Genomic DNA, 18080 nt, shown 5'->3' with positions numbered 1-18080 from the left:
GGGGGCAGGGCTTCTGTTGAGGTAGGGGATTAGCTGTGGGAGGAGCTTGTCAGAGCTTGTAGGGCAGCGGCTGAAGAAGGAACAAAAAGGGTTTTCTTGCGTGAGTTTCTTGTGGCTGATTAGCTGCTTTCTCTGTGCAAAGGTCAGAGGGGGCAGGGCTTCTGTTGAGGTAGGGGATTAGCTGTGGGAGGAGCTTGTCAGTTTGATCCATCTTTTAGATTTAGGGGAGCTAGTCTCAAACATTTGTTGGGGGAGATATAGGTTTATTTGGGGGGATTTATTTGTCCTGTCTTCACGCTTTTTATGATGGAGGACCGCTGTAGTCACCCCCAACGACACCTTCTCAAGATGGAGGGTGAGGGAACAGCTGCAGTCGCCTGTGGTTCCTGCGCAATGTTTGCCATCTTGCCAAAGGTTGCAGGCAGCTCTACCTGCAGCAATTGCATGTTGATTGCCCTCTTAAAAGACAAAGTCCAGCAACTGGAGGAACGTGTAGCTACGCTCCAAAGAATTAGAGAGCTGGAGCTCTTCTTGGAAGCAACAGAGCACACCGTCTCCACCAAGGAGGAGACAGGGGACTCCCCTGAGAAGGAGGCTAATTCACCAACACAGGAGCCAGATATATGGAGAAACGTGACTCAAAGAAGTAGGAGGCCCAGGGTTCGCTCTGATTGTTTAGAAATACGCAATCGCTTTGAGGTCCTTTCCCCTAGCATGGAAGACGAAGAGCAGACTCCATTTGAGGATCTCTCCCTCATTACAGTCGATCAGGTATATGAAGACGAGCAGCAAAGGCAGTCTTCAGGGAATGTGCAGGCGACCTTGGAACGGACAGCTCACGGAAGAACCCCGACCAGACCTAAGAGGAGGCGTGTAGTGGTGATAGGGGATTCCCTACTGAGGGGAACAGAAGCAGTGATCTGTGGGCCTGACAAGATGTCTCGGGAAGTGTGCTGTCTCCCCGGGGCTAAGATCCAAGATGTAACTGAACGACTGCAAGGAATCATAAAACCCACTGACAAATACCCCTTCCTCTTGGTTCATGTGGGAACCAATGACACTGCAAGCAATAGCCTCCAGAAGATCAAAAGAGATTACGAGGCTCTGGGCAGGAAATTGAAGCAATTAAATGCACAAATTGTCATCTCATCTGTCCTCCCAGTTGAACGATGTGGCCCAGGGAGAGAGGGAAAAATAGTGGAAGTGAACAACTGGCTTCGCAAATGGTGTAAACAGGAACGGTTTGGATTCTTAGATCACGGAATGCAGTTTCTTGAAGATGGACTTCTGGCAAGCGATGGGCTGCACCTCACAACGGTTGGTAGGAATGTTTTTGCAAAAAATCTCAGAAACCTCATCAGGAGGGCTTTAAACTGACTAATGTGGGGGAGGGAGACAGTGCTCCTGAAGGTAGGAGTCTATCAATTGATGAAGATGATCATCCAAATGTCATAGACCGAATGGAGCAAACAGCACGCAGACCTAGTGGTGGGAGGAAAAAATCCTTAAATAAGAGACACGGGGGAATGATTAATGGACTTCAATGTCTGTACACTAATGCGCAAAGTATGGGAAATAAACAAGATGAGCTTGAGCTCTTGGTACAGCAAACTAAATATGACATAATAGGCATCACTGAAACCTGGTGGGATAAGTCCCACGATTGGAATGTAATAATGGAGGGATACAATCTATTTCAGAGAAACAGACCAGACAAGAAAGGAGGAGGAGTGGCGTTATATGTCAGGGATGTGTATACCTGTGAAGAGATCCAAGATTTAGAACCTCAAAGCCAAAGTGAGAGCATTTGGGTCAAAATTAAGGGAGAGAAGAATAACAGTGACCTCATTGTGGGAGTTTACTATAGATCCCCAAGCCAAATGGAGGACATAGATGATGCCTTCCTGGAACAGATGGCCAAGCATGCAAAAGGAAGGGAGATAGTAGTAATGGGGGACTTCAATTACCCGGATATTTGTTGGATGTCAAACTCAGCCAAGAGCATAAGGTCAAACAGATTCCTCACTGGCCTTGCAGACAACTTCATTGTCCAGAAAGTGGGAGAAGCTACAAGAGGAACAGCCATTTTAGATCTGGTCCTAACCAATGTTGATGACCTGGTTAGTGGGGTAGAAGTGGAAGGATCATTAGGCGCGAGTGATCATGCTCTTCTGAAGTTTACTATACAGCGGAAAGGAGCAGCCAAGCATACTAGGACTCAATTTCTCGACTTTAAGAAAGCCGACTTCATAAAACTTAGGGAAGTGCTGGGTGAGATCCCATGGACAGTAATACTAAAAGGAAAGGGAGTTCATGATGGCTGGGAGTTTGTTAAGAGGGAGATAGTAAAAGCACAACTTCAGGCAATACCAATGAGACGGAAACATGGAAGGTGCCTAAAGAAGCCAGGGTGGCTATCTAAAGAACTTTTAACTGAGTTAAGATTAAAAAAGGATGTGTACAAAAAATGGAAAAGGGGGGAAACCACCAAAGAGGAATTCAAACAAATAGCCAGCACGTGTAGACACAAAGTCAGAAAAGCTAAAGCACAGAATGAACTCAGGCTTGCTAGAGAGGTTAAAAGCAACAAAAAAGGCTTTTATGGGTATGTTCGTAGCAAAAGGAAGAACAAAGAAACAGTGGGGTCACTCAGAGGAGAAGATGGTGAAATGCAAACAGGGGACACAGAAAGGGCTGAACTCCTCAATGCCTTCTTTGCCTCAGTCTTCTCCGATAAAGAAAACAATGCCCGACCTGAAGAATTTGGAGCAAATGATTCAGCAGAGGAAACACAGCCCAGAATAACTAAGGAGATAGTACAAGAATACTTGGCTAGTCTAGATGTATTCAAGTCTCCAGGGCCAGATGAACTGCATCCAAGAGTATTAAAAGAACTGGCAGATGTGATTTCAGAACCACTGGCAGTCATCTTTGAGAATTCCTGGAGAACAGGCGAAGTCCCGGCAGACTGGAGGAGGGCAAATGTTGTCCCTATTTTCAAAAAGGGGAAAAGAGAGGACCCAAATAATTACCGCCCAGTCAGTCTGACATCAATACCAGGGAAGATTCTGGAGCAGATCATTAAGCAAACAGTCTGTGAGCACCTGGAAAGGAATGCTGTGATCACCAATAGTCAGCATGGATTTCTGAAAAATAAGTCATGTCAGACTAACCTGATCTCGTTTTTTGACAGAATTACAAGCCTGGTAGATGAAGGGAACGCAGTGGATGTAGCCTACCTTGATTTCAGCAAGGCATTTGACAAGGTGCCCCATGATATTCTTGTAAAGAAGCTGGTAAAATGCGGTCTTGACTATGCTACCACTCAGTGGATTTGTAACTGGCTGACTGACCGAACCCAAAGGGTGCTCATCAATGGTTCCTCTTCATCCTGGAGAAGAGTGACTAGTGGGGTGCCACAGGGTTCTGTCTTGGGCCCGGTCTTATTCAACATCTTTATCAACGACTTGGATGATGGACTCAAGGGCATCCTGATCAAATTTGCAGATGACACCAAACTGGGAGGGGTGGCTAACACCCCAGAGGACAGGAACACACTTCAAAACGACCTTGACAGATTAGAGAACTGGGCCAAAACAAACAAGATGAATTTTAACAGGGAGAAATGTAAAGTATTGCACTTGGGCAAAAAAAATGAGAGGCACAAATACAAGATGGGTGACACCTGGCTTGAGAGCACTACATGTGAAAAGGATCTAGGAGTCTTGGTTGACCACAAATGTATAATGTCCCAATTAAGGGAAGTCATAGTACCGCTCTATACTGACTTGGTCAGACCTGGAGTCCTGTGTCCAGTTCTGGGCACCACAGTTTAAGATGGATATTGACCAGGTGGAATGTGGGCAAAGGAGGGCAAGCAAGATCACAGAATCATAGAACTGGTGAGTTGGAAGGGATCCTGAGGGTCATCTAGTCCACCCCCTCCTATACAGGAATCTCAACTAAAGCATCCGTGACAAATGGCCCTCTGGATTTGCACACAGCCTGTTGATTAAGTGTTCTGATTAGAAGCCCCAATTAGTTATGTATTTCTGCTGGGAGGGGGGAAAAGAGCAAGACAGGTGCTTGCTCCCCTCTGTGTCTACTTATCTTTAGAAAAAAGAAAGAAATACTGCAAGCATAGGAGAAACCAAACAAGTTATTTGACCCTCTCAGCACAGCAAAGGAGTGGGAGGAAGCTGTAACACGGGAAAATGCAACATAGCAAATTTTATTCTCTAAGCAGACATCACCTGTTCTTGCTAAAAACAACCAACAACTGAGTTATGAACTGGCAAAACTTGTGGGATGAAATATACTTGCAAGAATGCAGAAGAACATTGTGGTTTTTCCTTTCTTTATGAGCTGAATGGCAATTTCTAGGCTATCCAACCCATACGGCAAACACACAGAGCATCCTCATGGCCTAACGCACCTCAGAAAAATGTTTGCCCAATAACATGTCAGCAAACCTGATGACGGAAGTGCCACAGAAAAACAAGGTAAAAAGTACAACCCCCCCAAATAAATGTAGACCCTCTCCTTGTGTGTGTATAGAGACCCTCTGAATACAGAGTTCAAGGGTCTGCAGCGTAATTTCTCTCCTTCCTCCCTGCTGTTCACACAACATGAATTGGAAGTTAGGAATAAGTTCATGCTTGTAAACAGCCACTTGCCTGGTTACCTGCCGCAAGCAAATGTCCACCACAGGCAACTACATATGCAAAGCCCTAGAAACATTGGCTTCTGATTTCTTTTACACCAGAGTTTCTCAAATTTTCCCTCTGTGGACTACTTAATAATTGCACAGACCACTTAATATACTTATTCTGTAAGTTGTCAGGGGAAAAGGCTGGATGATGATGATGATAATGAATGTGTGTTGTGATAACTGTGGGCTTGCCTTTCTACTCTGATGGGCATGCTGTTCTTTATGAACAAAGTCTTCCACAACCTTCCAGCAAATAATCTGAATAGAAGTTGGAGGTCGCCATTTGAGAAACTCTGTTTTAGACTAGGGCAGCTTGACTTGGATGGTTCTTCCTTCTTTAGACTTATTTGCAAGACTTCACAAACGCCTGCAATGTTTGCCCATGGCTGTCCTAATCTGATGATTAACAAGTCTTCCTAATGTTTCCCTTTACTCTCCCCCTCAACTTTTCTTTTCAATATACCTCCTGCTCATTCTCCTGCTGGTTTAGAAAGGCTGATAGAATCCCAAAATACCCCAGTCTTCTTTCTTTGGCAGTCAAGAAATGAGACAAAGTGGTTGCAGTGGGAAAACAGCAGCGCAGCTGGCAATCAGCTGCAGAAGGAAATAACAGCTTTTCTTCTCCCTTGAATGCTAAGACTGGTAGCTTACCTTTTAATCATGCTCTGGATTTTAACCAGCTGATCTTAAAGGAAAAAGGGCATAGCACCCAGCCTAGACTCTAAAGGATGCCCTGGTGGTGGATTGTATGTTTTCAGAATTGGAGTCAGGCTAGTTTAGATGGGTTAACAGAGAGAGAGAGAGAGAGAGAGAGAGAGAGAGAGAGAGAGAGAGAGATTTCTAAAGCAAAACTGCCACCGTCATTTTCAATAACCACAAACAGGCAAAGTCCCGAAATTCCAAGTGGTCTCCTGCTCCAGAGCTGTGCGTACTTCTGGCCAAAGAAAGTATCCAAAGCCAATGCCAAGGAATCCAAAATCCACGCCAAGGAAACACAAATACGCCACTCAGAATAAATTATGGAAAGCCAAGCAAATTTTCGTAAAGTTACTTATAATGCATAGTATATTTTCGCTGGGGATTTGCAGAATTTGACTCGTTTTTGGCAAGGCTGGAGGGAGGCACAACAGGAGAATAAGGGCAGAAGATACACAGCTGTGCCAGGCACAGAAACTCCACCCTGACCCGCTGGAAACCTGCCCAGAACCCTTCGAATTCCTGGCCACTTCAACCGTCTTCCTATTTTCGTGCTTTTCTCTGCAACCGTGAGGGCCAGAAACTTTTTTTAAAAAATGAAGCCAAGATTCCAGCACTTCCCCAAGTTTCTTAAAATCAAAGAACGTTGAAGGGATGCTGGAAGGCTGCTAGTACAGCCCCCTGGTGAATCTGCAATGCATGATGCAGCTACAGCATCATATCATGAGATGCTAGGCAGCTCCATCACTGCTCCAATACCTCCAGCGAATGAGAGCGCACCACCTTCCAGGGTCCTCTGTCCTGCTGCCAGACAGTTCTTGCACATCTGGATGTTCTAATGTTTAGCCGAAATCTGACTTGTTGTCATTTCTGTCCACCACTCCTAGTAACTACTGTCCTCTTCAACAACAGAGAACAAGGCCACGTCCACACCATACATTTAAAGCACTCTCATTCCACTTTAAACAGCCACAGCTTTCCCCCAAAGCATCCTGGGAACTATATATTGCTATAGGTGTTAAGAGTTGTTAGGAGAACCTCCCCACACAAAGCCACAATTTCTAGAGTACCTTGGGAAGACAGATTGATTTCTAAACCACTTTGGGAACTGTAGGGGTCTCCTTAGCAACTCTTGGCACCCTTCACAAGCTACAGTGCCCTGGATGCTTTGAGAGAAGCCATGACTGCTACCATGAGTTGCTACTTTTAATAGTAGTATAACAGTGCTTTAAATGCAAGATGTGGCCCAAGTCTGTGCCATCTTCTAAGACATAAGGAAAGCCTGATGGATCAGCCAATGGCCTTCCTAGTCCAAGCATCCTGTTCTCACAATGGCTGAACAGATGCCAGTGGGACACGTGCCAGCTGGACCCAAGTGCAACAGCGCTCTGCCCACCCATGATTCCTAGAAACTGGTCTTCTGCACTTGGACAGTGTATACTGATGAAGGCAATACACCAAGTCTTACTTCTCATCAACCCTTATTCATGTTTGGAACACAGAATCAGGAAAGACACAGGGAGTCACTGCTTCAATCTCGCCACCATAATACAACTTCCTGTACTAATTAGTACCACACGTGCATAGTAATTTCAACGGTCCTGCATTATACGAATGGCGAGCTCACCACATCGTTTCAAACTAATCTAGTGAACCAATTCCCGGTGGCCAAATACAGTGGTACCTCGGGTTAAGAACTTAATTCGTTCTGGAGGTCCATTCTTAAGCTGAAACTGTTCTTAACCTGAGGTACCACTTTAGCTAATGGGGCCTCCCACTGCCGCCGCATCACCGCCAAGCAATTTCTGTTCTCATCCTGAAGCAAAGTTCTTAACCCGAGGTACTATTTCTGGTTTAGCGTAGTCTGTAACCTGAAGCGTCTGTAACCTGAAGCGTCTGTAACCCAAGGTACCACTGTAGCATAAAATAATTTTCTTCTGACCACTGAAGAAGATAAATTGGTTTGAAATGCAACTGGTCTCTGAAAAAAAAATGTTGTCATCTTTTGGTCATAGATGGATTTTGATCAGACTTTGACCTGAATAGGCAAATCAGTTTGTCATTGTATCATATTTGCAATTTTATCTGTTTTGACTACAAATTTATATTTTTACATTGGATTAAAGTTGCACTTCATTTTCCTATAGTATGAAGTAGAAGCATTTAGAAGCATTTCAAATTTTTCACTCTTATGCAACTTAGGTCTTTCACCATAACTTTCAGAAACATTTAAATTCTTCTCTATTCCCCAGGATTCTTCACAATGCAACTTTTATTCTTGGTAGTTGCTCTGAGGCAATTGCCCATATAAACATTGAAAGCACAAGTAAAATGCTGTACAACTCCAGCCTTTTAGATGGGCCCTGGAGGCTCATGGTGCCTTCATGTCTATTTAATGTGCATTAATATACATTATAAGGGACGCAGGTGGCGCTGTGGGTAAAAGCCTCAGCGCCTAGGGCTTGCCGATCGAAAGGTCGGCGGTTCGAATCCCCGCAGCGGGGTGCGCTCCCGTTGCTCGGTCCCAGCGCCTGCCAACCTAGCAGTTCGAAAGCACCCCCAGGTGCAAGTAGATAAATAGGGACCGCTTACAAGCGGGAAGGTAAACGGTGTTTCCGTGTGTGGCTCTGGCTCGCCAGAGCAGCGATGTCACGCTGGCCACGTGACCTGGAAGTGTCTCTGGACAGCGCTGGCCCCCGGCCTCTTGAGTGAGATGGGCGCACAACCCTAGAGTCTGGCAAGACTGGCCTGTACGGGCAGGGGTACCTTTACCTTTACCTTTAATATACATTATATAAGCATGGCATGCAGTTTCCTCACACAATGGAGACTTGTATCATGCAAGCAAGAAATTGCTTCACTACTATGAGCTGCTTTAGAAGTAAAAAGATCCAAGAGTGTCAAATCAGACTCTAGAAGTGTCTGATATGTCATATAGCAGTGTAGTGTCAGAGAGAGGCAAGGTTATGCCAAGTAGGCTGAAAAAACTCAATGTGTCACTTGGAGAAGGTCCTGTTCAATTCTGGGCAGGAGTCTCACCCACATTAAATATCTCACAGTCCCTGGGCTCTTAAATGTGGATCAAAATAACTGCAAACTGCAAGGCTATGTCTCCATGGTAAAGGGCACACATTGCGTGCAGTTAGTGCCATATTCCTCCCTGGCATCTCTGGACAAGGCTGGGAAGAAGCCCTGTATGAAACCCCGAAGAGACGCTGCCAGCCAGCAGAGACCATACTGAGCTAAATGAGCCAGTGGTGTGACTCAAAGCAGCTTCTTCTATTCATGGGGGAAACCTGCTGGAGGAAGCTATGGCATTCCGCTGCTGCCCACTGTGGAGGCAGGCTACCTCTGAAGGTTGCCTCCTCCTGAGTAAGCTTGCTCAGGCGTTGAGTTATTATCAGAGGCCCTGGACCTGGTTTCCCCAACTAAATAGGTGAGAGCCTTTTTGGTGGTGGTGCCCTGACTGAAACGCCCTCCCCAAGAAGGCTTTCTGGGTGCCTATGTTAAGATCCTTTTACCACCTGGGGAAGACCTTTTTTTAAGAGCCAGGTCTTTTCTCCTTGAGAAATTATGCTTCTTGTGCCATTATTCTTCTTGTGCTGGATTTAAGCAGAAAATTGAGTGGCTTTTATTTAATGTTCTCTTTTTTTTAACGCATGCTGTCTGAACTCTGCATGAACTACCTGCAGGACAACAGGCAGCCTCCTCTCCCTGCAGCAGGTAAGCTGGGAGAAACTGCAGTGGCTAGCAGGCAATGCTTGGCCATACCCTGGCTGGAAAGCTGGCTGGAGGAACCAGCAGAGCACATGGTGGGGGGGGGGGCAGTTGAGCTGCAGGCAGTGCCCAGTTACCCCATAGGCACAGTATGGCACCACCAGCCAAGTGGGGGCACTCCGCATCTTCTTTTCTCTCTTGCCAAAAGAATTTCAGAATACTGCCCCAAACTTTTCAATCAGGATCACCAGAGTGACAGAAGTATAATCATTCTTCCCATTTCTCTTTAATGGGTCTTAAAATGAAGACTAGGAGCCCTTCTTCTCTGCATTTAGAGAGACACAAAGAGAAACACAACTTCCTACAAACAAAAAATAAATAAAAATCCAAATGCAATGTATATAAATGAATATAAAGAGAGCTCTTGACCCTTATGGGCCTATCTTTCATTTTGCAAGTTCTGTGCCATGAAGTTAGCCAAATTAAGGCTACAATCCTAAACATAATGATTAGAGCATAAATCTCACTGATTTCAAGAGGATTTACATGCTTAAGATTGCAAAAAAAAAAAAAAAGATACACTCACTGTTAGGCAACAGTGACCACAGAACCTACAGACCACCACCGAGCAAACCAAGTCACCTAATCTGCACCCTCTCGTCCTAGTTTTAAACAGCTAGTGCCACTTTGCAGACAGAGCAGAAGATAGGATATGTTCTGCAGTGGACCTTAGAATTCTGGCTCCTCCTCTTTCTGGTATTTAGATGGGTACCAAAGCCCCAGGTGCTTCTGCAGGTGTTTGAGTTTTATGTGTTGTTGAATTGGGACTTTTTAGCCGATTTATTTCTGATGATTCTAAATCTGTTGTGATAGTCTTCCTCCTGTTTAACGGTGATATTGAAAGAGTGTCTGTTTTATGATGTAGTTTTTAAACCAGACTGTTGGCCACCCTGAATACAACACTCCTTTTACTAGTGAACTCAGCTGGTGAGTGCCAACAGAGCTGCAGCAAAAACGGTGCTATTGAGAAACACGAGGGAGGAATCTGCATGCCCAAGAGAAACTCATGGTCTGCAAAAGCAGAAATAATATTTTACAGGGCAGCAACCTAAGCAGGTGAACTTACCCAACCCTCCACAAAAAAAGGCAATCCGATGAGAATGGAGTAAGCTCAGTGAACACAGGACTCTGCTAATTTGGTGAAGATAGGGGAAGGAAAATGAAAAGGGGTTAAGAATGCAATGGAGCATTTTGGAAGAGGGCGTGACTGGCTCGCTGGCACACTGAACAGGGTTCCTCTGTGCTTCTACAACTGGTTGCAGATCACATTTGCAAATGACAGAAAAGCAGGGTATACAAATTACCTGGAAAAAATCAAACGGCTGAGACCTGCTGTGCGCAAATGAGAGGCAGCAACTGCTGCAAGAGATCCTGGGCTCCATTTTCACATGGGCTTATGCCAGAAGAAGCTGTTTCAAAACCCAAACAGTGGCGCCCCTGCCATGCCTGTTTGCTGTCACCTGGTGTTGGGTGAGGAGAGACTTGTGGCAGCGGCAGCAGCCAAGAATAGAGCGTACGCTGGCACCCGCAGCTGAATTTCCAGGCTCTCCAGAAGCAGGCACAGAAAATTGCTTCAGATTTTCTGCCCTGCAAGGCTTATTCTTGCTTGGGCATGGATTCTGAGTCAGAATCCAAGGCTCATTGGCCTGTGAGTCAAAGGCTGCTGCTTAGATTATAGCATCGCACACAAGTCATTCACAAATGGCTTACAATTAATGGTGGGTTGTTTTTTTAGGGGAGGTGAAGTTTAACTAGCCAGTGTTGTGTAGTAGTTAAGTGTTGCACTAGGGCCGGGGAGAGCGGGCTTCAAATCTCCAAATGGCCATGAAGCTCACTGGGTCTGATCTGCAGCCAGTCACTGCCTCTTGGCCTAAACTGCCTCGAAGGGTTGCTATGAGGATAAACTGGAGAACTGGGAGAAGAACCATGGATTCAGCTAAGTGCTACCCACCATTAATTTGAATCTGTCTACTCTGAGTAGGACTCATGCTGAACGCAACCAACATCAACTCCTTGGAAGGAAGATGTGGTATAAATGTAATGCTCTACTACTATATATTTTGGAAAGCTGCTCATTTGGTATGCATTTGGACACTAAAGGTATGGTAACCAAATTTTGCATTATGGTCCCTGAGGACCAAGGAGCAGGTTTGGTTTATGCTTGGGTAACATCAGGTGCCATTTTGAACCAAGATGGAGGACGGAACCTTTCCAAACTCCACTGGTTTTTTGGTTCCTCAGAATTCCAGAGCAAAGCTGGGTACCAAGCTGCTAGTAAATAAATAAAATAGAGAACAAATTTGTTTAAATAAAGAACTACCTTGCATGAGAGATAAGAAGCTGCAAAAAAAGAAAATCATACAAGCAAGTCAGGGACTGGTTTGAAAACTTGCTTATAAAGCTGCTTAGGCCCTGGACTCTGTGCTACCCGGGAGCCCCACGTTAAGTGTCCTGGCCTTCCCAAAGAAACAACGAGCGAGAAATCAGCAGATAATAAGACGTGACCAACAGCCACTGACATTTTTCTTTGTGTGGAAAGTGACATGGCATAAATAATATAAGATGACCCCAGATTCTAGTTTTATGAGAAAGGGAGAAAAACACCTCTCCATCTGCTTTCCCCAGGACTCTTTTTATGATCTTAGCCTCTCAAAGCCTTCACATGACACCGCTTCCAGCTTTTTACCTCCATGACAATGAGGCCTAGCATCCTACTTTTTAAAAAGCTACTTGTTGATGCCACTGAAAATTCCAGCCAATCTTTAAAAAAGAAAAAAAAGCTGTAACGCTGCTCTAGATTCATTTCCAGCACCACCCTGATTCAGGATCATCATAGCCCGCTGGCAGTCAGCAGCACAGCACCTGCCCCTCTCTGGGATATTCGAGGCCCCACCATAAATGTTCATCTCCGTTTGAAAATACCAGCATGTTTCTAGATCTTTCTAGAAGAAAAGCATGGAGGCTGAATTCTACCTAATCACTTACCAGGAAGTAATCCTGCTCCTCCAATACAGAGTTCTGGGCAATTAATGCAAAACAAGAGGAATAACTCACCTTTGGAAATCTGGTATAGTGACTGCTCTGGTTTATGAGATTGCACCACACTTTCAAGCCCATCTCCACAACTAAGGGTCAGAAACCTGAGAACTTCTTATAAAATATAGATGCTCATGATCTCAGGAAGCAAATTTCCACATCCAGCAACACACTATGCAGATTTTATGAGTTCCTGTAGAATCATGCATAGGTAGCGCTTACCTGGCAGATTCAATGGAATGTATCTCCAACCAAGAACACAAAACAGGCGTCTAATTCAGGGTTTCCCAAACTTGGGTCTCTAGCTGCTTTTGGACTAGAATTCCCATCATTCCTGGTCTTGGTAGCTGAGCATGATGGAAGTTGTAATCCAAAAACAGCTGGAGACGCAAGGTTGGGAAATACTGCTCTGGTCCTACATGCACTTACCTGGGAGTAAGTCCCACCAAATGCAATGAGACTTACTTCCGAGTCTCCATGCACTGTAGGTGTGCAACATCCCTTGCTCTGGAGGGAAAATACATTCCTGTTCCTAAAGCTGCCAAACTTATGCAAAATTAAATCTCTTCAGTTCATAGAAACCAGCAGCCTCACATTTCTCGGTGCCTTGGCAACGAGGAAATTTCACCACACCTGCAACTGAGCTCTGAAACTAATGAACTGCTCCTCTAATTTATTCCTTAGTGGTTCAACCAGCAAAACACTCCCTAAGATATTATCGGCTTCCAGAGTGATTCATTCTAGAAAACAAACTTCAACAGCTCATTATTCTTTGCTAGAGCAAAATAATCTACCTTTCCTTAAAAAGCTGGCATTTCCGTCCATGCCACTTTGAGTAACTATGCAACACACACCAGTTATATCCACTTGCCTGATCAGCTGTGGCGAGTATAAATCAAGTCTAGGTGACAATGCAAAGGAAAACATTTTGTCTTCTGGCAAACTATAACTAGAATACATATTGGGTAGGGTATCCAGAAAAGCTTATTTACGGCAAGAAACTTTTGCGGACTGATGAAGGAACTCAGGTTACCTGTCTGACATAGAGGCCCCTGTGTTAATGTGTTAAGGCAGCAGGCTGTGGAATCGCACAGGTCTCTTGGTCAGGCTTTTGGGGCTACAAAAGGACATCACTGCCCAAGCCTGAGATAAAGCATGCAGTGGGAAAGGCCATCGGTCAGCGCCAGCGCACGTGCTCTGCATGCAGAACACTTCATCCCTGGTATCTCCAGGGAGGGCTGGGGGGAAATCCCTGGCCTAGAAAGCCTCTGCCAGTCAGTGTAAAGAATGCTGAGCTAGGTGGGCCAACGGTCTGACTCTGCATAAAGCAAGTTCTTATGCACACAGGGAGGAATTATTTCCAAAGAGGCCGCTCTCCGAAACACAGCAGGGCAATCACAGTAACGTGCACTCAGACACCCAAGTGGCGAACGAATTCTTACCACGTTCCCCTCCTTGCCATCTTTCCTGTGCCCATGTCCCTGGGTATCTGTGGAAGAGCTGCTGCCTCCAGGTCTGTTTTCAACGATGCCTGGAGACAGGGAGTAGAAAGGTGGACTAGGGCTGGGGGGCAGCCCCGAATCCGGGCTATCCAGCAACCCTTCTCGGTTCTTCTCTTTCAAGCTGTCTTCCATTCCTTGCAACTGCAGGTGACCCACCATGACTGGGGTGGGGAAGTGAGGGCTGTGGCTGCCAAGCAGGGGGAAACCCACCACCTCCTCCTGCAGGGAGGCAAACGCACGGGGTACATGCACAGGGAGTGCCAGCCGGATCCCTGTGCGCCTGTTGCCTTGGGTGACTCAGGGCTGCTTCCTGTGGCTGCAGCTGCCCCCTGTTGGAAGGAGAGAAAGTGGAAATGAACAGACCATTCTTCATCAACACAAAAAACAAAAGTGCAGAAGAGAGGGCAGATCTCCAAGTACACCTGGGGAATAGCCTTTTTTCCCTGAGACCCAGGTGAGACACTACCAGTTGGGCTAGCCCAGGTGTGGGGAACCTTTGGCCCTCCAGATATTGCTGACCTACAACTCTCATCATCCCTGGCCATTGGCCATGCCTGCTGGGACTGATGGAGGAGTTGTTGCTGGCATCTGTCTGTCTCCAGAGACAATGGAGTGTGCCTCCGGGGGTGAAGTCAAACCACTGCATTAGCAGCCCCAAAGTGACCTCCCTGGGGCACAAGCCTGGGCAGTGTGCGTGGAGGTCCTGGGCTGGCCAGATGACAAGAGACGCCCCCCTCACTCATGTGGTCCAAAGGAAAGCAGAGCAAGACGTTTGGCACCAACTTGGCTGAAGGAATTGCCGGAATGAGGCATACAAGGTACCATCCAATCATAGGGACTCCACTCCAGATTTGTGTAGAGTTTACTCCTTAGCCTTTTCTTCTTCTGAAGATATTCTGCAAGGCAGCAGAGGTTTAGGATCAGTGTGTTCCTCCTCCTAGACGGGCTCCCTTCCAGGTGGAAGAGCCCCATCTGCCCCTCACCTCCCTCTATAGCACTGCAGAAACCACTTTCTTGGCCACTGGACCCACTATTAGTCTTATCCACTCAATCAAGACTATATAAAGCATTTTTTAAATTAAAAAGTGTTTCCTTTAAATGGCAGGTGCACACACAAAAAACAACCAAGTGGAAACCTATGCATGTTTTTGAGTAAACATACATCTTTGGGAGAAGCAGAGAGCTTGAAAGCTGGCTTTACGCTCTGAGTCTAGGTTATTGTGTTTAGGATTACAGCTATGGGAGTAAGCCCCAACAAACTCAATGAGATTTACTTCCAAGCAGTGCATTGTGCTTTGGGCTACAGTCCTATGCAAAGTTACTTGGCAGAGAGCCCCATTAAGTCAAATGGGACGTACTTCTGAGTAAACATGTAAGGAACTGCGCTGTAAATCTAACCTGTGTTGAATTAAGACAGGAGAGGCCAGATTCAAATCCCACTAAGCTATTCAGGTTACCAGGTTCCTTTGGGCCATTCCCTGTCTCTCAGCCTGACTGCCCACCTGCCTCACAGAAGCGTAGAACTGGAAGGAACCAAAAGGGTCACCCAATCCCATGTGGCTAAAGTGGATGGGGAAGAGTCATTGTATATTCCTTGGAGGAATGGGTAGATATAAAACAAAGTCCCCCAAATGACTTGCAGAGAGCAGAAGAGAGCCAAGGCCTGCCTGCTCCAGCATAGGAAGCCCATAGCCAGGGCAGGAGGGAAACAGCTCTCCCATTCTGGGTCCCAGCAAGCAGCTTTCAGGTGCAGGGGGGGGGGCTCTGACAGCCTCCTCCACACACCTTTCTAACCTCCTTCTCAAGCCATTTGAAGCTGCTGCTCTCACCGCATCTTGCAGCAGCACATTCCACAGATTATTACATATTTCCCAGAGATGGTCTTCCCGACTCTCTTGCCCTTCAGCTTCAGTGGGTCTAGCCTTAGGAGAGGTGGAGAAACACTTCTCTCAACTGCCTTTTCGAAAGGCCCACCTTTTAAAAGTGGCTTGCTGTACAGCACTGGGTGAGAGTGGTGCTGTCGCTTAAGAAGCAGAAGCCCAAATCCCTCTTGGGGGCCTCGGAATAGTTCCACAGGGCTTTGGATCCAAAAGACTATATTCCAGTGCTCTGGGTCAAATAGAAGAAGAAGAATCTAAGAAGAAGAAATCTAAGAAGCTGCTTCAGGCCAACAGCCCGCCTAGTACAGCATCCTGTTCTCACAGTGGGGATCTAGTTGCCTGTGGGAAACCCACAAGAGGGGTTCCAGCTTCCTGTGGTTCCCTGAAACTGGTGTTTGGAAGCATCGCTGCCTCCCACTGTGGAGCAGAGCAGAGCCATCATAGCTAGTAGCCATCAATAGCCCTCTCCTGCAGGAATCTGCCTAGTCCTCTGTCAAAGACAGAGACAGTCTTGAGTGGATATATGCTGAACTCTTCTTCATCTGCTCCCAGACCCCCAGTCTTTCCAGTTATCCCTCTGATCCTATGCCTGCTTTTCCAGAAGCAAACTCTTCTCCTTAAGATTTCAGTCTTAGAATAAGGCCTTTTGTGGACAAGGGCTCCTCAAGGGTTTGCCTGCACCTGAGCTTAGTTAGGAATGTCCTTTAAAGGAAAAACAAACAAACAAGGACGCATTCATGAGCTTCTCCAATGTAGCAAAAACTAAGCAGTTCAGCAAATCAAAGTCTGGACAAATTAAACATCTGAACACTTGAGTCTTCTATGCAGTAAAATCAAGACAGAAGACTGCAGGAATCAGGGGAAGTTGGTGCAGAGTTCTCAAGAGGGGACCAAGCACATTTATAGAGGGGTGGGGATAGTTTGCTTATTTAACTCTCCCCTCACACTTTACTAACCTTTTCCCCTTCATGAACCTGGTAAGATCACGAACTACCCCCTTCCAAAAATGTACCCCCCCCAACCTCTGTCCCCTACTGGGGCACAACATTTCCCAATACGGGGCAGATTTGGGTGACGACTGCCCTCTTGGGACACAAAGAAACCCCCGAGGGAGAGACGCCCAGCGCCCCCGTCCCAGCCCCTGCACACCCACCCCTCGCGAAGCTGCACCGGGCGCCCGGGTTTCTCCAGTCCCGCCACCAAAACCAGTCCGCCCCAGAAGCTGCGCTGGCGGAGCAGGAAGGGGCACGCCGAGGATCTCCTCGCCCAGCTCCGCTCGCCCCGGAGGCCCCTGGAAAAGACGGCGCCGCGCTTCGGCTGCGTTTCCAGGAGGGAAGGCGGCGGGGTCTCTCCGGTGCCCGCTTCCTCCAAGCGCAGCTCGGCTTCTCCCCCCGCCGCCAGCCAGCAAACAAAGAGCTCCGCGCCCGTCCGTCCTTCGCGCGGGGCCTCGCCAAGGAGCCGCTCCAGGCGGGTCTCGGCCCGAGGGGAAGGAGGCCGGCCGAGGAGGAGGAGGAAGAGAGCCAGGCGAGCGCCCCCCCCCGCCCCGGCCATTTACCTTGAAGCGAGCCAGTCCCCTGCCGTCCCGACGAGGCGCCGCGTCTCTCCTCCGCCGACGCCGTGCCCCCCTGGCTCAGGGAGGACTGAGCGCGCCGAGCGGGCGGAGAGCCTTATTCAACTGACACGGCGGCGGCTGGAGCTGCTGCTGCCTCCGCTGCCGCCTGGCTTGGCTCCATCTCCGGCCCCCAGGGAGAGCCTCGCCCGCCCCCAGCAGACCCCTCCCACTCGCCAGCTCCGGCTCCCTGCGCGCCGCCAGCGGAGAGGGACTCGCGGGCTTCCCCCAAAGCAAGTCCCCTCCTCCAGTCTCCTCTCTCCCAACTGGCTTTTTCTCCTGAAGAAATTGGGAGCAGGAGGCAATATGCTGAGAAACTACCAGGGACTGGTAGAAGTTTGGTGTCCAGCCTGTTTGTTTGTTGACAGGAGCCAAGCGCACAGTAAATCACACCAAGCAAATTGGAGTTAACTGTTAGCAAAAACAGGATCTGCACAGGAGTGTCAAGCCTAAGGAGCACAGCTACTCATCTCTGGTCTGTCTTGGCCTCATAAAGCATTTGCTGAGAGTGAAGGCCATCACTTTGCCTCCTCCCCAGGGTTTTCTGCAAGCAATTTGAGACTGTGCCTGCACGACCTCCTGGCTTCTTCAGCAGCCTGCCTCTTCTCTGCCTCTTGGCCTCCCTCCTCTCCAGCCTCCGCTTCTGACTCTCTCTGAACTGCCCTCTACCACAGACTCTCCCATCTCACGAAACCCTGTTGCCGCTTCAGCTTCCAACACCTCCTCCTCCCAGTCTGTTACCTCATCTCCCTCTAAACACTCATTTTTGTCCCACCACCAATCCCCAGGCTATAAGTCTTCTTTTCTTTGGGGTTCCCCAGTTGGTTCCTCCCACCATTCCCCTGCGTCCAACCATTCCATGGCATTTA

General features: G+C 47.4%; 1 protein-coding gene across 1 annotated transcript in view; it reads right to left on the bottom strand.

Moving 5' to 3' along the window:
• Positions 1-17251, bottom strand: part of RFLNA (refilin A) — a 31995-nt gene extending 14744 nt beyond the window's left edge. Inside the window, exons 1-2 of the mRNA XM_053369025.1 lie at positions 17158-17251; positions 13663-14051 (exon numbers count right to left, since the gene is read on the bottom strand). Coding sequence (XP_053225000.1) covers positions 13663-13881 — 219 coding nt within the window. The 5' untranslated portion in view covers positions 13882-14051; positions 17158-17251. The remainder of the gene's footprint in view (positions 1-13662; positions 14052-17157) is intronic.
• Between the last annotated feature and the right edge of the window lie 829 nt (positions 17252-18080).

Source organism: Podarcis raffonei, chromosome 16 (assembly GCF_027172205.1).
Source record: "Podarcis raffonei isolate rPodRaf1 chromosome 16, rPodRaf1.pri, whole genome shotgun sequence".
Taxonomy (NCBI): Eukaryota; Metazoa; Chordata; class Lepidosauria; order Squamata; family Lacertidae; genus Podarcis; species Podarcis raffonei.
Note: the sequence above shows the minus strand (reverse complement) of the source record. Positions and strands in the feature narration are given on the sequence as shown.